The sequence below is a fragment of the Pan paniscus genome, chromosome 5 (genome assembly GCF_029289425.2).
Source record: "Pan paniscus chromosome 5, NHGRI_mPanPan1-v2.0_pri, whole genome shotgun sequence".
NCBI classification, from domain to species: Eukaryota; Metazoa; Chordata; class Mammalia; order Primates; family Hominidae; genus Pan; species Pan paniscus.
Window position 1 is genome coordinate 95865645 of NC_073254.2, and position 24326 is coordinate 95889970.

The 24326-nt window shown below is 37.3% G+C and overlaps 1 protein-coding gene across 6 annotated transcripts in view; it reads left to right on the top strand.

Annotated features, from left to right (window-relative positions):
* MYO6 (myosin VI) overlaps nucleotides 1-24326 on the top strand; it is a 167697-nt gene that overhangs the window by 68102 nt on the left and 75269 nt on the right. For all 6 annotated transcript variants that reach the window (XM_008975270.6, XM_055113900.2, XM_055113901.2 and 3 more), the window contains exons 2-9: nucleotides 469-631; nucleotides 5763-5832; nucleotides 11598-11671; nucleotides 13480-13609; nucleotides 15816-15921; nucleotides 18850-18905; nucleotides 23380-23477; nucleotides 24011-24175. In XM_008975270.6, coding sequence (XP_008973518.2) covers nucleotides 515-631; nucleotides 5763-5832; nucleotides 11598-11671; nucleotides 13480-13609; nucleotides 15816-15921; nucleotides 18850-18905; nucleotides 23380-23477; nucleotides 24011-24175 — 816 coding nt within the window. In that variant the 5' untranslated portion in view covers nucleotides 469-514. The remainder of the gene's footprint in view (nucleotides 1-468; nucleotides 632-5762; nucleotides 5833-11597; nucleotides 11672-13479; nucleotides 13610-15815; nucleotides 15922-18849; nucleotides 18906-23379; nucleotides 23478-24010; nucleotides 24176-24326) is intronic.

Here is a 24326-nt window from a genome sequence, read left to right on the forward strand (position 1 = left end):
GGCGCGGTGGCTCACGCCTGTAATCCCAGCACTTTGGGAGGCCGAGGCAGGCGGATCACGAGGTCAGGAGATCGAGACCATCCTGGCTAACACGGTGAAACCCCATCTCTACTAAAAATACAAAAAATTAGCTGGGTGTGGTGGCAGATGCCTGTAATCCCAGCTACTCGGGAGGCTGAGGCAGGAGAATGGCGTGATCCTGGGAGGCAGAGCTTGCAGTGAGCCAGGATTGTGCCACTGCACTCCAGCCTGGGTGAGAGAGTGAGATTCCGTATCAAAAAAAAAAAAAAGTAGATAAAGGGGGCAGAGTTCAGCAAGAGGCAAGGGAGGAGGTGGGGATTTTATGTGGCATGGGTAGATGTGTTTGTTAGTTGGGACTTACATGTGAACTTTTGAAAAAGATACATTATTTGTTTTATATATATTTCAAAACTGATTCATGTTGCTGTATTTGTTCCTTTGAAACAGGTGACAGTGGAAGTGGAAACAGGAGATCGTGGATCCTCCTTCAAAAATGGAGGATGGAAAGCCCGTTTGGGCGCCACACCCTACAGATGGATTTCAGATGGGCAATATTGTGGATATTGGCCCCGACAGCTTAACAATTGAACCCTTGAATCAGAAAGGCAAGGTGAGTTTCTCAGAAAGATGTTGAAATATGATTTCTTTCAAAAATAGGTGTTTTTTTTCACAAGAGTAAGGTCTGTCTTCTTAATGAAGTAGATATTTGGGAAAGCATATTTCTGGTAAGTGAGTCTGTTTTCTCCTGACTTCTTTGATTAAATCAGAGGTATGTGCCCTAGGGAAAAAATGGTGCCCTATGATAAAATCAGATGGAAATTTAGTGAGCCTTTCATTCTTTGTTTTTTTCACATCCCTTTGATCATCCAGTTCTTAGCCTTTCATTCTTAAGAACTAGCTGTATGATAAAATCTAAACAATAATGACATTTTAATTTCTTGTGCCACATTACTAAAGTTATTAGTGTGTCTGTGATCGACATGTCACAAAGTAAAAATATGAAAAGTGAATGTGGGGATATCAGATTTTGCTTTTTTGCCTTAGCTTCTATTATAAAGTCTTTTTTTAAAGTTTTTTATTCACTTAAAATTATTGCTATCATTTTTGTAATAGATGCTTTAATTCTGTACACATGGTATTTATTTCTTTGCATGCTTAGACATAAACTAGACAGCATTACAAAATGAAAGTCTGAGGGAAAAGTGACTAGGAGTTGTGACTTGTTTACAGAGAAGGCATCATTGTAAATACCTGTTTCAGTCTTCATGGAGACTGATACAGTCTGTTTTTGTGGAACTTCACTCCATTCTCAGAGAGTGAGGGGAAGTTTTCCAGAGGAAATAATCTCTTTTTATTCTTTTGGTTCCACAATTGGTTTATTTTTCAACTCTTAGCTCTCTCAGCACAGTAATATCTTATTCCCATGATAGATGTCCACAATTTTTAGTTTAATGAGTATGCCTGTTAAACAGTTCTTCTGACTAAATTAAATTTTGTAGCTGTCATTTCTGTTTACTTTAGACTGAAAATGTTCATGAATAATTTATATTCTATGATACATGGCTAACTAATGCCATATGACTACCATCCTTCTGGGAACCTTAGAAAAACAAGGTGGATCTCTCATGAGGTCTTTTCACAGAGAAAACTATTCTGTTACTGTAAACAACCCAGGGACTGAAATGCATAATGTATAATGTGCCATGTTAGAGGAGGCCAGTTAAAGATACCCTCAGGACAGGAAAGACAAAGTGTTTCTGGTTTTTCCTCTTATTAGCAGGTACCTATTTGTATTTAAAATTCAGTACATGTTTAAAAAAAAAGCTCAGTTACTTTACATATTTGAAGGCTTTTGATTTTTGTTTAACATATTTTATAAGCGCAGTAAATCAGAAGACCAGAATGAAATTGAGAGTGTATTTCCTAGGTGTTTATATATAGTTGTTATGTATATTTTGTTGTATTCACAGGTGACAAAACAATTCAGTTCAGTTATAGAAGAAACTTGATTTAAGGGGATACACTTTTTCATATTTTAAATATTTTAATATGCTTTACACTCTGCCTTATTAATATTATTCAGGTACATATGTAGAACCAATAAAAACTGTTTACATTAGGGAGTGATATAAATTTCATGGATCTGTAGATAATTCTGTGAACTAAAGTGTACGTTTTTTCCACAAAGATTTTTTTGAGGATTAACAAGTTCTCAGAGATTACCTTTAATCTTAATTTTCCTCCCTACTTTCTGATCAGGGTCTTAATAAACATACTGCTGTAATAACCAGACAGTTAAAAAGATCCTTAAGAGAAGCAATCTTTTGCTTAGCTCATTCATTGCCTAGAGATCATCAGCTTCGAAATAATTATTAAGGAATTAAGTACATAAAGGGGTGGACTGGTCATGCACACCTTTGTGCAGTGTGTGCGCAGTGGAAGTACAGTGGAAGTGTAGATGAGGGAGTGAGGAACATGTCTTGATAGCAATGGCTTTTCAAGGTTTTTGTTTGTGACCCATAGTAAAATACATTTCACATTGCATTAGCTATGTGTATTTATGTGTGTGAATTTATAAGAAATAAATTTTACATTTCAACAACTGTGTGTGTAGTGTTTGTGTGTGTTTACTTATAAATGAAACAGTTGATCAAAAGAAACATTCTTAGCATATGCTATGCATTTTGATAATTTCTAATAACTTTTATTCTTTCAAAAATGCTGTTTTAGGCTAGCTGCAGTGGCTCATGCCTGTAATCCTAGAACTTTGGGAGTCCAAGGAGGGAGGATTGCTTGAGCTCAGGAATTTGAGACTAGCCTGGGCAACATAGTGAGACCTCATCTCTACAAAAAATTTAAAAAATTAGCTGGGTGTGGTGGTACATGCCTGTTTTAGCTACTCTGGTGGCTGAAGTGCACTTAAGCCAGCAGGTCAAGGCTGCAGTGAGCTGTGATTGTGCCACTGCACTCTAGGCTGGGTGACAGAGTGAGATCCTGTCTCAAAAAAAAAAGAAAGCTATTTTAATCCACTAAATTGGTTTCATATTCTGTATTTGCAGCAGTGGTAAGAAGCTGCTCTGAAGCCTTGTAGGCTGAAGCCCTAAATTTATGGCATAGAAGGGTCTGCATTTTCTTTTCCCTGTCTGCTTTGCTGGTCTTATGTTGTGTCAACCAAGTCTCCCCTTCATACTCTTACTCTTGTGTGCCTCTTTCTCCTTCTCTTCTGCAAGTATTAAGTCCTTACCATACCCCAGGTGATGTTATGTGCTTTGTGTCATTGCTAACATTGCTCCTGCCTGGAGTGCCACTATCCATATCCGCTCTTTATTTTATTTATTTATTTTTGAGTTGGAGTTTTGCTATTGTCGCCCAGGCTGGAGTGAAGTGGCATAATCTTGGCTCACTGCAACCTCTGCCTCCCGGGTTTGGGCGATTCTCCTGCCTCAGCCTCCCGAGTAGCTGGGATTACAGGTGCCCACCACCATGTCTGGCTAATTTGTTGTATTTTTAGTAGAGATGGGGTTTCATCATGTTGGCCAGGTTTTTCTCAAACTCCTGACCTAAGGTGATCCACCTGCCTGGGGCTCCCAAAGTACAGGGACTACAGGTGTGAGCCACCGCACCTGGCCAATCTCCATATCCTTTTGCTTAGAAACTACTTATTTTTCTTTTAAGACTCTGATTGAGGTCACCTTGTTTATGAAGTTTTTCTACAGATACCCAATCTCTCCCTCCCCCCCATTCAGTAGAATTGACTGTTGACTACTTTTTCCTTTGAGGAGTGGTATAAATTCTTAGCTTTCCTTTAATCTTTGTTGGAGATAATTGTTTACTTTGTCTCTCCCTCCCTACTAGACTATGTAATCTTCTCAAGTGCAGGGGCTATTTTATTCTGTCATTAGAGCTTGATGCTCTGTATTTGACTTGTGGTAGGTGTTTAATGCTGAGTGATCAAGATATGTTTTTAGCAGAAAAAAGCCTCCTTCCTCTAAGAGAAAACAATTAATGAAACATTTTAAGGAGAGAGGAAGATGGGGCTGGTGATAATTTAAGGAATAAAGAAGGAGGGAGAGAAAACACCTTTCAGGACTCCTTACTGGCCTTTTAGCCTGCTCTTCACTTTCTCATTCCAGCAACTCTTTGTCATTGGCCTCCCCTCATCCCCACTCCCCTCATCATCTAACTTCTTGGAACCTTTTTAATTTGACATGGCTCCTACCAGGCAGAGCTAAACCCTGAAGTCTGGGGAGCCCATAACCCTCTTGCCATGGCTGTGAAAGTTGGGCACATACATATATGACATTAGCAGTTATTTCTGAATGCATTTTCCTATAGAATCATTATTATAAATTGTGGCTTGTTTTATATTACCATTAATATACTTAATGCACATGATGGGTTAATTTTGCTTTTGTGGCCTGTCCTACAAACTTCTCCACATTTATAACATTAACAACATGTGTACTGGGTTCCAAGTAATTAACTTCCAGAGTTTCTATGGCATAACAATTTTCTACATTGGGTGTGACTTAGAATTGAGGTAGTCCCAGCAGTGTGGATTTTACTCTTTATAGTTGTAGCTTTACACACACACACACACACACACACACACACACCCCTATAAATATTATTTTATAATAATTGAACCATTTTTCCCTGCAGTTTTCTTTGATACAATTAGAAACTTCGGCCACAAGAGTAATTGTAATTGTTTGAGAAGTACTGTATCAGCTTATAAATAACTGTGAGAATGGCATGGATTAAAATTTAATTCTCTTTGGATGTCATTTGAGATCATTTGTTCTCTCTTATGAGATGTTATCTTAATTCTGCAGTGTTACTATAGCATTTAAGTGATAAAATAAATATAAGTATTCATGGATACTTGTAATTTTACAGATGAAATATTTTTTGGTATTTTTTATATTTCTGACAGATTTTTGTACAAGAGTTTGTGTCAAATATATTTTACTGAAACAATAGCTATTAATATAACCCTCTGGTTATATCTGATTGAATGTTTTTTTTTCTTTTTTTTTTTTGAGATGGAATTTTTTTCTGTCTTTTTGTTTTTGAGATGGAATTTCACTCTTGTCTTCCAGGGTGGAGTGCAATGGCATGATCTCGGCTCACTGCATCCTCCACCTCCTGGGTTCAAGGGATTCTCCTGCCTCAGCCTCCCCAGTAGCTGGGATTACAGGGGTGCTGCATCACGCCTGGCTAATTTTTGTATTTTTAGTAGAGACGGAGTTCTACCATGTTGGCCAGGCTAATTTCAAACTCCTGACCTCAGATGATCCACCCACCTCGGCCTCCCAAAGTGTTGGGATTATAGGCATGAGCCACTGTGCCCGGTTACTTTTTCCTTTTTTAAAACACTGAAATTACTGTATCTACCACATTAACATTTTATTTAAAAAAATTTGTTAAATAGCATATGTATGTAAATGTAATATTAATATACCTCTTTTTTTGTCCTTCTTTAGGTGTTAGAGCCTAGGATACTTACTTACTGATTTTTATTATTGATTTCATGTCCACAGTAATAGTAGATAATATTTTTGAGTAAAGTTATTGTTCTGTTTTGGGGTTAATGACTTGTTAAATAGTATTATCTGTATTATATTTTAATAAAGAGCATATTGTTGCCACTACTACAGTGTATGCAACCAATTAAGCCCTTCTATTGTTCTTACTATTTAAAAGCCTTGAGTTTAATGAGCATTTGTTTTGATTGTTAGACATTTTTGGCTCTCATAAACCAAGTGTTTCCTGCAGAAGAGGACAGTAAAAAAGATGTGGAAGATAACTGTAAGTACCAAGTTAAAAATTAACTCTCTGCACAGAAAAGGAAACTGTTCTTTTAAAAAAATAAATTAGTGGTTATATTACAGATACACTATGCTGGTTCAGAAACAATCTAGTCTTTTGACACGAATATTCATGTGAATGAAGGAACTCGAGTCCTCCATGTTGTCTCACATTTGCATTTTGGTGAAAGAGTCTTGAGTGTTCTTTTGGTGTTATTTGAGTTGCATAAATGTGGGGAATGGTAATTACTGTAAGGCTTGAACTAAAAGTCTCTTGTTAACAGTTTTGAAAGTTATTGAATCTTATCTAGAGTCAGGTGATTTTTATTGTAGTATATGTGGTTCAGTAATTTGGAAGTTGAGTCAGTAGGAGTCATTTAACATCACCGTTTGAAGCAAACATGCATTTAAAAAAATTCTATATAATTACTAATTGAAAAATTATTTTCAGAACGATTATATTAAAACACAGCATTAATTTGACTTATAACATCTTTGCATGTTTGATGAAAAAAGCCCTTCTCGATGGAACAGGCCAATGTTTATTCTTACATTTTTAAGATTAAGCAGTAATCATTTCATATTGGGGGCAGCAGTGTTAACAATTATGTACACTTGTCATGGATTTCATTAAAGGTGCTTGACACTAACAACTCTCCATTTAACAAAAAAAGGTAGTGTTAACAATTACGTACAGTTGTCAAGGTACCTAATACTAAAAACTCTCCATTTGAGAAGAAAAGGTAAGAGAAAGGAATAGATGTGTTATTATTGATTTTCTCTGGAATTCACATTTGAGTAAGCCTTTAAAACCCCCATATGTAGAATGGTGGCAGCATAGAATAGTGGGAGTAATGGGGAGCCATGGACTGTAACTGTAGAGTTAGGCAAGCCTAAATTCTGATTCTAACTATGTTATTAGGAGGCTGTCTGCTTGTGGGCATTTCATCTCTCTTCTGAAATTCTCGTCTGTAGAATGGAAGTAATGTGTGTGTTGTATGATTAGAGATGATATAAAGTGCTTTGCACAGCGTCTAATGACTCTTAATAAATGGTAGCTGTTTTTATTAGGTGCAAGAGATTGAGGAAAAAAATGTAGAATTCCCTTCCTTTCCAAAATTGCTGGAGAGTTTGTCTGATTAAATAATACATTTTTGAATAGCAATCAGAATAAAATAATAAGGAATGAGACTGTACCATATCTAAAATACGAATTTGTTCTGTTAAAACTTGCTAGGGTATGCATAACTAGGAATCAATCCTTTTCATTTATTAATGTGTATGTCTCTAAATGTAACAAATGGTTTTGAATAGTTTTTAATCCATTTCTTAAATTAATATTTTAAAACATTCTCTCTGCATTTGCTTTGTCTTGCTATGCTTGTCTAACTTACAAATTTTTGCAACCTCAGTATTTGCTGCCTCTGGCAGGTGGTTTCCTTGGTGATGCCAGATGGCAGCAATGTTAATGTGTGGGTGTTAACTATTCTCATAAGATAGTAGCCCATCCCTACTGAAGACACTTTTCTGAAACCACATTATTAACACAACTTTGGTTGTTGAGTTTAGAATGTAGGGTTTCCAGCTGCAGTGGTTCTGTCACTTAGTACTTTCATCTGAGGCATGCCACCATACCACTGTCCTCTGCTGAATGACACACTGTAACACAAAGCTATAGTGGTAGCTTTGTGTTATACACTTGCACACACACACACATGCACACACACACAGGGTCTCACATGCATATTTCTAAAATTCTTTTCTTCTTTATATTATGGTAATGTGAAGATTAAATGATTGATGCCTGTAGAGAGTGTTCTGAAGTATGTGTTGAAGGTTCTACTGAAACAGAGGCATGTGAAGTCTTTTTTTTTTGTTTAATGGAGGAGGTAGGGACAATGATGAGGATATTTCACTCCCACCCCAATATGTGTTGTCTTTTAATAGTGCCTTAACAGTGTAGCAACACTTATTACCTACTTTTAGGTCTAAATTTTTTTTTTTTTTTTTGAGACAGTCTCGCTCTGTCACCCAGACTGGAGTGCAGTGGCGTGATCTCAGCTCACTGCAACCTTCACCTCCCGGGTTCCAGCAATTCTTCTGCTTCAGCCTTCTGAGTAGCTGTGACTACACGTGTGCACCACCATGTCCAGCTAATTTTTGTATTTTTAGTAGAGATGGGGTTCACTATGTTGGCCAGGTTGGTCTCAAACTCCTGACCTCAGATGATCTGCCTGCCTTGGGCTCCTAAAGTGCTGGGATTATAGGCGTGAGCCACTGCACCGAGCTATAGCTCTGAGTTTTCTATGTGAAGGGTTTTATATGTAGAAATTAGTATGTTAATTTTGCTGTTTGACTGTTGGTTATTGTCACAAGAATAGGAAAATCGGGCGTGTGAAGTCAGTAATTAAAAGGAAAATAATTGCATTTTTCCATGCTGATTTTGAGCTACTATGACTTTCATGGCACATAATGTTCTTCGTGAATTATTGTCTATTAGATGTTGATAATAATAGAGTATAAAATTGGAAAGAAACTGGGCGCAGTGGCCCACTCCTGTAATCCCAGCACTTTGGGAAGCTGAGGTGGGTGGATCACCTGAGGTCAGGACTTTGAGACCAGCCTGGCCAACATGGTGAAACCCTGTCTCTACTAAAAGTACAAAAATTAGTTGAGCATGGTGGTGGGCGCCAGTAATCCCAACTACTCGGGAGGCCGAGGCAGGAGACTCCCTTGAACCCAGGAGGTGGAGATTGCAGTGAGCCGAGATCACGCTGTTGCACTACAGCCTGGGTGACAAGAGTGAAGCTCCGTCTCTAAATAATAAATAAATAAAATTGGAAAGAATTCTAAAAGTTGCCTCAGTCTTTTTTTCACTAATGGAATGACTTCTACAACAACATATATTTAGAATTGATTGACTTCTGTGTTGAAGTTGTTTGTGGGTTCCTTTTTTCTTTTAGTGAGCCAGAGCTGTAATGATTAAGCAGGATCTTAAATGCTCAGATAACTCTCTAGTCATATATCTAAATTTAATAATGAAGTCATACCTAATCTTCATTAGAAACTTTTGTATATGTTTTATATTTATTTATTAAAACAGTGTTTATAAAGAAACTAATTGTTTATTCAAATATTTTGTTATATGTCTTATGTTAAATTGTTTCAAAATTTTAATATTCTTTTGGGTATAGTTAAATCTGTTAATAATTAGGCATAAAAGGTAAACAGTTTACATAAAGAGTTGCATGTAAATAGCCAAGCCAAGTAATCCTAGGACTGACTACTAGGAAAGGACAGGAGGAAGGAATTATTTGGTAGAGCAGGAAGTTATTTGTGAGGCCCTTGTGGACATACCTAGGTCATACCTTTAGGGAGATGTAGGCAGTTGGGACTTAGCATTTCACATTCTGGCAAGACAGGGTTGCAAATATTTTCCTCTCCCTCTCTCTTTTTCTGTGTCTTCTTGAAAATGGAATGGCCTGTGTGGCATGATTTCAGAGGAATACCCTCCTGTCCAAATTCTTATTGTCATCAGCAGATACTTCATCAGTTAGGGATTTATTTGGTTTAGTAAACACACATCCCTGAAAAGGTAGGTGGTGAGTGTGGAAGGAGTAAAGATAGGAGAGCAAGTAGTAATTCCCATGTCTGTGTAGGCTTATATGATTAGCGTTCACAGGGGAAGCGTACTGTAGGATTATGAGTTTTTACTTAGAGGAAGCAGTGACAACATCATGCAACCAGGTATTTCAGAGGAAAGTGAGAGAGATGGGGAGTGGTTCAACAGAGTGCTTTGGGTAAAGAAAGAGGAACACGTAGACCAGGCTCCAGGGGACAAGGATGGAAGATTAGGGATATGGAAAGGTAGGTGACCTCATACCCAAACCAGATATATTAATACCTCTGCTGCCTAACCCTCTCTATATCCTTCCTTAATTAAAAGGAAAGCTGCCATTCAGCTGTTAGGAGCCTCCACCCACTTCTTACTCTCTTTTATTCTGCCCTAAGTGGCACTAGAAAGCAGTGAGGTGACTGAGGCAGGAGAATTGCTTGAACCCAGGAGGTGGAGGTTACAGTGAGCTGAGATCGTGCCACTGCACTCCAGCCTTGGCAACAGAGTGAGATTTTGTCTCAAAAAAAGGAAAAAAAAAGCAGTGAGGTGAAAGTGAACTGGCTGCATTAAATGAGTATAGATGGATGGGCAGTCTGTGGAGGTAGTTATGGCAAGAGGCTCTTGTTTGACACCATTGGTTAGGTGTTGAATAGTATGTTAGACATACATGCAGTGTAGGCACATGAACAATTTCAGTGAGGTATCAAACAAATGAATCAGGCAGAATCTTGCCCCCAAGGATCTGATTTAATAGACAAAACCAGATATGTAAAATTATCATAATAACACTGGCAGTGTGTGGTAAGAACCATAAAGAAATTGCAAAGAAGATAGTAGTTGTAGTGGTGGTGGTGAGAATGGGTAAGTGTCATTTGTAGGGTAACCTTTGTACTGACCTTAAAGAGTAGGTAGGTTTTTGACACCTAGAAATGTAGAGGATATTCTACATGGAAGCCGATAGATGAATGATACCTGCATTTAATAAATAGTTCAGTCTGTCTATAAGTTAGTATTAAGGTGAATTGTGGAAAATTATATGAAAAGGTCATGAATGTAGGTTTATTAAGAGCTCTGATCAGACATGAATTTGGATGTTGATAGAGACCCAGTGATGATTTTATGGGGAGAGAGATTTGATGAGGGCTCTACTTTAGTTAATGTGCTGAGAAGCCTGGATTAGAGAGGAGAGAGACTGAGGCAAAAGGTAAATAAGAGGCTACCATGATCACAAAAGAGGTAATGAGAACTAAACTGGTATTGGAGCAGTAGAAATGGAAAGAAGGGAGATAGGTTGAGAGATTCAGATTATGCTTTGAGTACCTGCCATGAGCTGGCACTGTGCTGTACTTTCTTACATGGCATAAAGATTTGGAAACTGGTTTAGAATAAGGAGGGGGAGAGAAGATGATTTTAGTGTTGACTAAGGTTTACAATTTCAGTGACAGAGAAAATGGTGGTGCTAATAACAGAAACAAGGTGGTTGAGAAGAGGAGTGGTTTTTGTCTACTCTAGCAAGGCATAGAAATGGAGCTCAGGAGATTGAAGGACTTGGAGAATAGATTGGGAGTCAGTTCTGACACTTCAGTAGAGCAGATGTCACACAAACAAGATTTATCTGTTCAAACTCTCCCATTAATCAGCTTCATATTCTCAGTTAAGACATACATAATTTCTCTAGGAGTGTTCATTATGTCAGTTGTGAAGGACTCCCTGAATGATTTGATGGTCTGTTCCCATTCTAAAATTTTATCTTTTGTGTTTTATCTGTGAAATTCTGAGTATCAGATTGGATTGGTGTCATCACTTTGTTGTGTCAGAAGTATATTAAAATCAGAGCTATCTATTGTAGTACTTTTTTCCCTTTTGAATTGTGCTTTTTAATCAACCTTCATTAACGAGTACTCACTAGGTTTACTCTTTTAGTTGAAAATTCATTACTTAAAAATATCACTGTAACACACATGTAAACTGAATCTCTTTTAAATCAGCTTCTAGGGTTTACATCAGCCAGGGTTTTAAAAAAGATGGAGTTAAATGTAACCTAACAATTGATTTTTAGGATGAGTCAAAGTGATTCAGATTAAGATAGTATTGCTTTATTTTATTTGTTTTCTTCAATTCTCTAATGACATATAAATTTTATGTCTTAGGTTCACTAATGTATTTAAATGAAGCCACACTGCTCCATAATATCAAAGTTCGATATAGTAAAGACAGAATTTATGTAAGTATTTTACCTGTAGTGTAAGTTTTTGTGGAGATAATTATTTCATGTGGTACTCTTTGATTTTGTCACGCTTGAAATTTTCTAACAGAAAATCATGCTTGATCTGAGCCTCTTGAATAGAGTGTGAGCTTAGTGAGGACAAAGATTTTTTTCTAATTTACAACTCGAACTCCGGGAGTTAAAGCATGCCTGGTACACAGAAAGCACTTAATCAGTATTTGTGGGATGAAATAATGAATTCAGAGTGTCGTTTAATATCTTTTGGACTTAAAAATGTCAAGTTTGAGTATTTTTAAAAGCACTGTAATGGTTTTTGGTTTTGATTTTTGACTTCTGGTATGTCTGTAGATGTGTTTGATTCACTTTCCACATTGTTTGGAAGACAATGTAAGGCAGCCTATAAGGAATGTATATTGAAATTAAAAATTTGAATGAGGAAAAAAATGTAAATTAGAATAGGAGGTAGTATCTGAGGAAATACTAAGAACACAGGAATGCTGACCATAGAGCCTAAATAGTTGCTGAATTTCATTAGACCGTAGGTACTCTACCTTGAAAGTCCAGAATATTCAAAAATGAAAGAAAATGCTTTCAGTGTAAATAGTCAAGGTTTACACCAAATCATTCAGATGGATACTTAACCTAGTATGTTTTAATTATAATTATTCTTTGGGCATGCATGAGACTTTATTCCAATATCACCTAACTGTGTAGTCCTTTGGTGACTGGAGATAAATTACCCCACTGTAGTTCTTCTGTTATAAAGATGGGGCTCTTCATTATTTTTGAACGAAGAAAACACATGGCTTCTTTGACACTTACTAGATCAAATGACAGTCTTAATCTATTATATCACTATCAATTTGCCTAATTGTACTTACTTAATTCTGACTAAATTACATTTAGTCTCTGCCATCTGTCCAAGTAGTGACAGCTGGGAGATAGAACTTACTTATTCTATTCCAAAAGAGTATACTTGCCATCTTCTAGTTATATGTAGTTTTAAGACTTTACTTTTCTCCCTGATTTTTTTCAAAATCAACTAAATAAAGAACATATTTAAGTTTAAATGTGGCTATTCTTGATTAGAAATATATTTAGAGGCAAAATTTACTCAATCAGCTGACTCATGTTGAGTATCTACTATGTGCTAAATTCCAAAATTAAAAGCAAGCTTAAGTTGCTCATTAAACATTTAACCCATAAATGTTCTAGGCAATGGTTAACATATATTGTTTGGAAGAAATCTGGGACCAAATGGTCACCACAGAGCTAAATCAATCCTTGGCATTCAGTGATAGGGATGGGCCCAGAAGGTGCTACGAGCTGTATTAAACTCCTTAGTAGCAGGGTGAATACAGTAGGTAAGGAATACAAATGACTAAAACTTAGCTGTAGGAGATTTCATAAGTAGAATCAACAGGAGAAGGCTGAATGAGATAGAGCTAGAGACTCAGATTTCTGTCTGTGGTGACTTGGTGGTGATGCCATGTCCCTGAGGAAGCACATGGAAGGATAATATTTTCTTTGAGGCAGAGGTAGGTGGGAAGAGATAATCTTGAGTTTGGATATGCTGAACTTGAGGTGCGTATGGGTTGGTAAGATACAAATATTTATTAAGAATTGGAGAAATATGGGTCCCTATAAAGATCAGGGAATACTCAGGGAATATTTAGGACTGATTTGGGAGTCTTAGTTATATAGATAATTGAAATTTTTTGTATTTTATTTTTTCTATGAGCTTTGTTTATCTTTAAATGAAAATAGTAATTGGAATATTTTATGTTTATGCTTTTCGTATTTAGACATATGTCGCCAACATTCTGATTGCAGTGAATCCATACTTTGACATACCTAAAATATATTCTTCAGAAGCAATAAAGTCATATCAAGGAAAATCTCTTGGGACAAGACCACCTCATGTCTTTGCAATTGGTAAGTGATTTTAAATGTATTTTAATTCTTGTCTTTCTTTATATTGTACAAATTTACTCAATTTTTCTTTTGGATTAATAAAAGATACCATAAATTGAATATATATTTTGGAGAAACTGTATACCTCTTGGATATATCAACATTGTTAGGAGCAAGTATTTTACACAGGGTGAGGAAGAATACTTTTATAGTCAACTAATGGGGCAGGCATACCATACATCATTATCTGTGTTAAATGCCTGTGTCCTCTAAGGGATGTCTGCCCAGGTGAAAGCAGGATGTAGTAAAAGCTGACCTAATGGTACTTTTAGACTCTTTAATACCATCAGCTCCATCTTAAAATTGTCCTCCTTCACAATTTTGAGGTTCTGGCCTTCATCTCTTACCCAGCTCATCCCTTATGAGTGTGTTACTTGGGCTAGATTTCAGCTGTAAGAGCAGACTTCTGGGCATCATCTTGCATCAGGGGTTTATAAAATTAAAGGATTAAAAGTAGTATATGCTTCATACCACTGGAGAATCTATGTGGGAAGACAGTAGTGTCTCTTTGCCTTTCTCAGCCTCTTTTATTTTGAAGTCCTCCAGCTCTGAGTCATAGAGATGGGAGGTTTTAGATCAGAATGAGCAATTACCCCTCTTCCCACCAAATGCGGAGGTGTTAGCTAACCCTTTGCATTCAGACATAAAGCAGCTAAATGACATGTATTGGAACTAGTTCGTAGTGCATCCTGTTTCTCTTTGGGCTTTCCCTTCATGCTTGTGTTTTGGCCTAACCAGAGTTCACTTCCAGATTTGGTTGACCTGTGTGCTGTCTGCTACTAGGTAGAGTGAATATGGCTGACATAATTACTCTACCAGGGCAGCAGCAGATTTACTTTTGGCTTGAAGAAGCTATGACAGGCATCGTTGTGTTGCAGCCTGCAAAATGGTGCCCCATCCCTTAGAACCTGAATACGAGCAAACATCACTGGAGAAAAGTTACATGTTTAAAGTGTAAATAAACCAGCTTTTATTTTTAGCTTTTTACTGCTAAAAAGCAAGTGTTTGGAATGATTCTTTAAAAATGTGTGGAGGATGGGTGTGGTGGCTCATGCCTGTAATCCAAGCACTTCGGGGAGGGCGGATCGCTTGAGCCTGAGAAGTCAAGACCAGCCTGGGCAAACATGCAAAATCTTGTCTCTATAAAAAAAATGAAAAAATTAGCCGGGCATGTGCTTGCCTGTAGTCCCAGCTACTCTGGAGGCAGTGGTGGGAAGATCGCTTGAGCTCAGGAGATTGAGGCTGCAGTGAGCTGAAATCATGCCACTATACTTCAACCTGGGTGACAGAGAGATACCCTGTCTCAAAAAAAAAAAAAAAAAAAAAGCGCTGCTGATAAATTGGACAAAGGGATGTGTGCGCTCTTGTATATGGTTTGCATTCTCCCTTAGAGTAAAAGCCGTTTCTGAAGTCTTCTTGGCACATGTCTGAGGTGAGAAATAGTTGTCTTATAGAGCCAAATTGTGATGACCTAGTTTTGAATTAAAGTTGTCTTAATTTGAGACTGCTTTAACAGCATTAAATTGCTTTCAACTTGTCTGTGTAGTCGTAACATTTAATACAGTTTATAGCCTAAATTGTTGGAGTCTAATGAAGATAGTTAAAAAATATATATGTAAACAGAGGCAAATCTAGGAAATTTAAAGCTGTTAATTTTGCCTAGTTGTAAAATGTTGACAAATTCTAAATTTAATAGTTGTATTAGAGGAAAAAAACCCCACAGATATATTTTGCCATTATGTATTTTTTTTTCCAGCTGAATTTTTGGTTGCCAGATTTCTTAATTGGAAGCTCATTAATTCTTGCTTTTCACTGGGGACTTCATTAGTTATGCATAGTGACCATTTTTTTAATCCCTCTGCAGATCAGCTCTGGAATTAGGAAGAGATGAGCCACAGCCCATAATATCAAGACATTCTGTCAGAAACTTAAGAGTTGTTTATTTGGATTTCATATTACTTAACTTTTAGGATAATAAGATAGAACATTTAAAGTAAATACTTTTAAAATGATTTGAACACTTTTGAATGACTTTATTTTAAAATTTCATTAACATTGAATAGACATTTATGATTTCTTTAAGAGTAAGTGCTCCTAAAGTGAACTTTCTATTATTAACTTTATATTTAATATATTGCTCATCATTAATGTCTTATTTTGACCCTAGCTGATAAAGCTTTTCGAGACATGAAGGTGCTCAAGATGAGTCAGTCTATCATTGTATCTGGAGAATCAGGAGCCGGCAAAACAGAAAATACAAAATTTGTTCTAAGGTGAGTATTCAGCTAACTTGAAGTATTTGAGTAGGTTGATCTTTTTTTCCCCCCCTTGAGATAGGGTCTTACTGTGTCACCCAGGGTGGAATGCAGTGTCACCACCACAGCTCACTGTAGCCTTGACCTCCTGGGCTCAAGCCACTGTTCCACCTCATCCTCCCGAATGGCTGGGACTATAGGCACATGCCACCATGCCCTGCTAATCTTTTACTTTTTTTGTAGAGATGAAGTCTTACTGTGTTGCCTAGGCTGGTTTCGAATTTCTGGGCTGGGCTTGAGCAACCCTCCTGCCTTGGCCTCCCAAAATGCTGGGATTATAGGCATGAACCACCATGCTTGGCAACCAGGTTGACTGTTTTCTGGTAAAAAAATACTTACGTAAAAGTTGTCAACCATTTCTAAGTGTATAGCATAGTAGCATTAAGTATATTCACATTGTTGTGCAGCCAATCTGTACAATCTCCAGAACTTTCATCTTGGAAAACTAAAACTTGACCCATTCAACAACAACTCCATTTATCCACTCACCTAGCAACCACCATTCTACTTTCCAGTTTTTCTGTGAATTTAACTACTTTAGCTATTTCTCATGTAAGTGAAATTACACAGTATTTGTCTTTCTGTGACTGGCCTATTTTATTTAGCTCAACTTAAGATTCATCCATGTTGTAGTATGTGTCAGAATTTCCTTCCTTTTATTTTTATTTTTTAGTATTTTGGATCCCATCCTTCCTTTTTAAGGCTGAATACTATTTTATTGTAGATCTGTGGTACATTTTGTTTATCCATGCATTTGTCAATGGACATTTAGGTTACTTCCACCTCTTGGCTGTTGTCAATAGTGCTGTTAATGAACATGGGTGTGCAAATATTTCTTTGAGAATTTGAAAAGGTTGACTTTTAATACCTTTGCATACTTCATGACATAGTTTGGAATGGTGAGCTCTATCCTCTTTAAGATACAGACATCTTATATGGAAGCTAGTCTATAGATTACTGAAAGCCAGCTCTGACATGTTATTCACACGAGGATCTTGGAGGATACCGGTACTGGTTAGACAAAGGGTGATCTAGAAATATTCCTTAAGAATCTCACATTTACGTTCTGTCTATATTTCTGTTGTTAGCATGGTTAAAACCATTTTTTACCTTAAGCTTACGATAATTTGCCTCCTTATTTCTATTTCCCTATAGTCTGCCTCCTAATGTGTTCTCTTTGCTGCCATTAAATTAAACTCTCTGCATTGTGTTTTTTTTTGTTTGTTTGTTTGGTTTAGTTTGTTTTTTTTGAAAACAGGGTCTTGCTCTGTTGCCCAGTCACCCAGGCTGTAGGGCAGTGGTGCAATCATAGCTCACTGCATCCTCGACCTCCTGGGGCCAAGTGATCCTCCTACCTCAGCCTCCCAAGTAACTGGGACCACAGGCATGTGCCACCATCCTGGCTAATTTTTTATTTTTTTGTAGAGACAGGGTTATGCTATGTTGTCCAGGCTGGTGTCCAGCTCCTGGACTCAAGTGACCCTCCCACTTTGACCTTCTAAAGTGCTGAGATTACAGGCATGAGCCACCATGCCTGGCCTTACACTTTGTTTAGAATTATAGCATTTTAAAAATGGAAGGAATCATAACACTCATTGTAGTATAGTTCTTTTAATTTACATACCCATGAGGTTAGATCTAGTGGTTGAACTACTGCTAGGAGCAGCATACTCACCAGTGTTACTCCCACGGAATTATAGTTCTTAGTTGATTGCTGCATAGTGGTACTATGAAAGTTTGCTATTCATTATGTAAATATGTATGCTGTTCAGAGTTATTTATGTAAAATCAATTGAAGAGTTTGTTAACAGCTATACACACAATTCTGGTTAAGTGAATGCTTCCCAGTATTCTTGGATTCTAAGTGTTTCAATTTCTTTTTCTTTCTTTCCTGTATGTAATAGTCTATATGAGTCTATGGTTAATATATGAAAATGAACAAAAAGTTAAGGAGTTATAAACTTATAATATGAACTTACATTTTAAATTAAGGATTGCTCTGTATTTTGAAATGTGCCAGGCAAATAGTTATTTCTCCGTGTTTCATATTTCAGTGAAACAACAGGAATAGTGATAACTTCCCAGTTGTTTGGAGGCAGATTGCCTCATTTTCTGTAGCCAAAGATTGAATTAATAGGCTCTCACAAAAGGCTTTGACATCTCCTATAGTTGATGAATGTGATATATTTAAAATCAAATAGTTGGATAAAATCAGAACATTCCCAAAACAATTTAAAAAACAATATCGATTAGATGTTAAATGCAATACAAATAGAATTTATTTTTCATTTTTATAATTTCAACATTTAGATTCAGGCCATACATGTGCAGGTTTGTTATGAGTATATTTTATGACACAGGTTTGGGGTGTGAATGATCTCATCATTGAGGTAATGAGCATAGTACCACCAAATATAATTTTTTTTTTTTTTTTTGAAACGGAGTCTCACTCTGTCGCCCAGGCTGGAGTGCAGTGGTGCAGTTTTGGTTCACTGCAACCTTGGCCTCCCAGGTTCAAGCGATTCTCCTGCCCCAGCCTCCTGAGTAGCTGGAATGACAGGCACATGCCAGCATGCCTGGCTAATTTTTTGTATTTTAGTAGAGAAGGGGTTTCACCATGTTGGCCAGGCTGGTCTCGAACTCCTGACCTCAGGTAATCCACCCGCCTTGGCCTCCCAAAATGCTGGGATTACAGGCATGAGCCACCACACCTGGCCCCAAATAGAATTTTAAATAAATTTTAAAAGCTATGACAGAATAGTTGCATTTAATTACACATTTGTTACAATGATGATCTAGGTTTCAGTTTTATATGTACTAAATAATTATAAATTATTGTACACCATATTATTGTTATCAACATTTTTTATCCTATATTTTAAACAGATACCTGACTGAATCCTATGGAACAGGTCAAGATATTGATGACAGAATTGTTGAAGGTATTGCTAATTTTTCTGTTGTTACGCATGTACTGAAATTAATTTACAAGACTTCTTTTAGTGGTCTGGAATGTTCTTCTCTCAGAGATGCAAAAGACTCTCTTATCTCCTACTAATCATTGCTCATATATCATCTTGTTATTTACCTAATATCAATTGTTTCTGCCCCCACCCGCACCTCATGAAAACACTAAGAAGGCAGGGATTTTTGTTTCATATTCCAAACCCCTAGAATGGTAACTGATACAGAGCATAAATATCTGTTGAATGAATGAAAGAATACAGGAATGTCTTTAGCTTCCTGTTTGTTTTATGGAGCTTGTTTTGTGTAAAGGAAAGAGGAAGAAGAGTTATTTGGCATTAGGTGCTTTTTTAGAGAAGTCATTTTTTAACGAAGGCAGTAGTGTGTAAATTGATTTCCTTAAGCTATCCATGCTTGTATACCTTCTTAGAAAGTCTTCTTGTACCTCAGTTTGGAGACTGCTGGCCTAGACTACCATTATGTTGAATCTCCTGCATGATGCCCTCCTGCATCATAGACTCCTGTTTGGTCTCTTCGCTTAGATTCTTACTTCTCCTTAATCCAGTCTCTGTATAGAAGTTGGAATAATTTCTTTTTCTTTTTCTTTTCTTTTTTTTTTTTTGAGGTGGAATCTCACTCTATCACCCAGGCTGGAGTGCAGTGGCTTGATCTTGGCTCACTACAACCTCTGCCTCCTGGGTTCAAGTGATTCTCCTGCCTCAGCCTCCCGAGTAGCTGGGATTACAGGCGCCCACCACCACATCTGGCTAATTTTTATATTTTTAGTAGAGATGGGGTTTCACCATGTTGGCCAGGCTGGTCTTGAACTCTTGACCTCAAGTGATCCACCCGCCTTGGCCTCCCAGAATGTTGGGATTATAGGGGTGAGCCACCGCGCCCAGCTGGAATAATTTCTTTTGCTTTAAATAATCTGATGGCTTCATATTGCTCTCAACATCATGCCCCAAATTCATAACATCACCCACAGTGCTCTGTGTGGTCTGGCTCCTGCCTCTTCTGAGCTCACCTGGAGTCATGTTTCTTCTGACTCCTTATGCTTTAATCACGTTGGGCTCCTTGTAGTTCTTTGAGCTGTCTTAAACAGGCTTCTCTGAACACTTTTTCTCCTTCTCCCTGTCTTACTTTCCCCCACTATGTACTCAGTAAGCATTTTTAAATAATAATGGTGGTAATAACATATATGGGATGTATTAGGCATTATCTCATTTGTTTAAAAATCTGTTATGTAATTTAAATCTTCACAGAATGAATTAGAAACTATTTTATCTCTACTTTAAAGATGATAATATTTAAATATGCTGAAGCTCATATAGTTCATCAGTTGTGAAATTCGGATATAAATCTAGGCATTTTAACTACATGCCGTAGTAAATGCATATTTTAACACTCTCTTGGCCTTTTTTGTTTTTAAATTAGAGACAGCATCTCACTATGTTGCCCAGGCTGGTCTCAACCTCCTGGGCTCAAGCAATCCTCCTGCCTCAGCCTTGTAAGTAGCTGGGACTCTAGGAGTGCAATACACATGCTCTTGACATCTTAAAGAAAAATGTTGGTTGAACAAAAACTTATTAGGGGCCTTGTATGTTCATGCATTTTGCTAGATCATAGCAAATGATGTGTGCATTTTTCACAATGATGTAAAATCTGCATGTAGATCAATCTAAATACAACTCTAATAAACATTTTTAAAGTTGAGCATCAGTAAAGTTTTTTTTTAATATAAAGAATTTCCTAGTTTCATTTACAGTTTTTATGTGGTGTTGTAACATACCCAGATATGTACTTATCTTGTAAGTAATGCTTTATTCACAGTAAAGTGCCTTACTTTAGCGAGGGAGTCGTTCTTAAAAACTGAATAAATTAATAAAAAAGAACAAATTATGGGCTACCTCAGTAAAAGACTAATTAGTATTCTGATTTGCTCACTTGAGGTGCACACTCACTTAATAATTGGATATACGCCCAGTTTCTTCCCCAGTAATGTGCTGTACAGTATGTAGTGTGTTATAGTGGAGACAAGTTGGAAAGTGTTATTCCAAGTGCTTCTATAGCTTCTTTTTTTTTTTTTTTTTTTTTTTTTGAGACTGAGTCTCACTCTGTCGCCGAGTCTGGAGTGCAGTGGTGTGATCTTGGCTCACTGTAACCTCTGTCTCCCGAGTTCAAGTGATAGTGCTGCTTCATCCTCCCGAGTAGCTGGGATTATAGGGGTGTGTGCCACCACGCCTGGCTGATTTTTGTATTTTTTTAGTAGAGTCGGGGTTTCACCATGTTGGCCAGGCTGGTCTTGAACTCCTGACCTCAGGTGATCCGCCTGCCTCAGCCTCCCAAAGTGTTGGTATTACAGGTGTGAACCACTGCACCCAGCTCAATAGCCTCTTAATGGAGAATAGTAAATGTAACTAGACGGGTATAGAGTCTTTTGATCCCATCCTTAATAGAAGTTTAGTTGCTGGTTTTGGAATGAGTATATTATTAGTAGCATTAATATGATTTTCTGTTGGAGAGGTTCTTATCCTATTTTGGGATATTTTACTTGTATTAAATTCTTCAGCAAAAACTAGTAGATTATCAGTAAGGGAGTTGGGGAGACCTGTAATTGAGTCCTCTTTTTGTTAACACAGCCAGTTATGTGGACTTTGAAGAGTGAGTTGACCATGGTTTTTTTTTTTTTTTGAGTTGGAGTCTCACTCTTTCACCCACGCTGGAGTGCAGTGGCAAGATCTCGGCTCACCTCAACCTCCATCTCCCGGGTTCAAGTGATTCTCCTGCCTCAGGCTCCTGAGTAGCTGGGATTACAGGTGCCCACCACCATGCCTGGCTAATTTTTGTATTTTTAGTAGAGACGGGGTTTCACCATGTTGGTCAGGCTGATCTCAAACTCCTGACCTCATGATCCGCCCACCTCGGCCTCCCAAAGTGCTGGGATTACAGGTGTGAGCCACTGCGCCTGGCTGACCATGTTGGCTTCAGTTTTTTTATCCCATCTGAAACATGAGGGATATATGACTTCATGTTTTTTTTTTATTTATTTTATTTTATTTATTTATTTTTTTGAGACGGAGTATCGCTGTCTCCCAGGCTGGAGTGCAGTGGTGCGATCTCGGCTCACTGCAAGCTCTGCCTCCGGGGTTCACGCCATTCTCCTGCCTCAGCCTCCCATGTAGCTGGGACTACAGGCACCTGCCACCACGCCTGGCTAATTTTTTATATTTTTAGTAGAGACGGGGTTTCAACGTGTTAGCCAGGATGGTCTCGATCTTCAGCTCTCGAGATCCGCCTGCCTCGGCCTCCCAGAGTGCTGGGATTACAGGCATGAGCCACCAAGCCTGGCCAGCTTCATGTTTATTATAGGAAGAACATGCTTCATAAAAAAAATTTTAACACTGAACATTATGAAGCACTTTAAGTTTGTTGATGGAGAATATGTGTTTAAGATTAACACTAATTTGGTATGTTTGTAATTGAGATTTAGATGAGTATAAGAGTAGAATCTAGTAACTCTTATCCAGTCATGATATGTGTATAGGTGATTATAAAATAACAGTGAAAATATTATATTTATTCACTAGGATTTTAAAACCTATTATTCTGAGAGCCTTAGGTAATTCTGTAAACTCTTAATTTGTTAAATTTCACTGGATATACATGTAAAAATGTTAAATATGGAGACTATTAATACGTAAAATGTTTTAGAAAAGTAAGTCAAATAATACATCTCTTGCCTATATTTTCTCACAAGAGGTTTGCTGTTCTATCTAAGTACTGTTGTGGGCCTGATATACTAGATAAAACAGTAAAATTTTTAGGGAAAAAATTTTAAAGTCTAGTTATAAATTTTGTAACATAGTGGCTTAAAAATTTAGTCTTTCCTATAACATTTATATTTTCTTGTTATATAGTTGAGAAATTTTCCTATCTCATGGACTTGAATAGTGCCTGAGCATAGTGGGTAGTCAATAAATATTTGTGGAATTTGGCATTACATGTGAATTCCTTCATGTTAATTTTTTTTTTTTTTTTTTTTTGAGACAGAGCCTTGCTCTTGTCGCCCAGGCTGGAGTGTAATGGTGCGACCTCGGCTCGTCGCAACCTCTGCCTCCCGGGTTCAAGTAATTCTCCTGCCTCAGTCTCCCAAATAACTGGGATTACAGGCATGCACCTCCACGCCTGGCTAATTTTTGTATTTTTTAGTAGAGACGGGGTTTCATCATCTTGGCCAGGCTGGTCTCGAACTCCTGACCTCGTGATCCACCTGCCTCGGCCTCCCAAAGTGCTGGGATTACAGGCATGAGCCACTGTGTCCCGCCCATGTTAATATTTTTTAGAACATTTTTTTCTAGACATATATATTAACAAATGGAGATATACCATGCATATTTTGTAATGTTCCGTCATGCTAATTTTTTGATGGATTTTTTTGTTTCTCAATAGCTAACCCACTCCTAGAAGCCTTTGGAAATGCTAAGACTGTTCGCAACAATAATAGCAGTCGATTTGGGAAATTTGTAGAAATACATTTTAATGAAAAGGTAAGTGAGAGTAAGTTTTGGAATGATATTTTTGGGGAGTGTTTGTGAAAATGCAAGGGTCAGTTGGTGCTGTATTTGCACTTAATGGTAAATACCTTTAAGTTTCATTGTTACTTTAGATGGTTGCAGGAATATATGTGTCCACTATGACCATCTAAAAGCTCCTTTCACAATCTAAAACCCAGATGCTGAATTTGACTTCAGCATTGAGTATTTCTGTATAGCTAGTCATGTAAGATATTCTAGCACCTGTGTTGAGGTACAGTGCAAGGTCAATTGTGATTCTTAGGAGGCTCAAAACTTAGCAGGATTTGGGTAGAGACTTAAATGAGGATGTTTAAAATGAAGGATGACCATTATAAATACTCTGTGCTTACGTTTAGTTATTTGTTTTTTTCCCCTTTATTTGGTGAATATTATAACCTCTTTGATAGACAAATGTGTATTAGAAAAGGTAAATAATTTAACATTGGTTAATTATATTTTAAGACTTTAAATGCAAAAATATATTTTCTCTGTGTTTTGTTTTTTAGAGCTCAGTTGTTGGAGGATTTGTTTCACATTATCTCCTAGAGAAATCTAGGATCTGTGTTCAAGGCAAAGAGGAAAGAAATTATCATATCTTTTATAGGTTGTGTGCTGGTGCTTCTGAAGATATTAGAGAAAAACTTCATTTGAGTTCACCAGATAATTTTCGGGTAGGTCAGAAGAAAAGAAATTTCATATAGCCAGGTGCAGTGGCTCATGCCTGTAATCCCAACACTTTGGGAGGCTGAGGCGGATGGATTGCTTGAGCCTGGGAGTTCGAGAGCAGCCTGGGCAATGTAGCGAGACCCTGTCTCTAAAAAA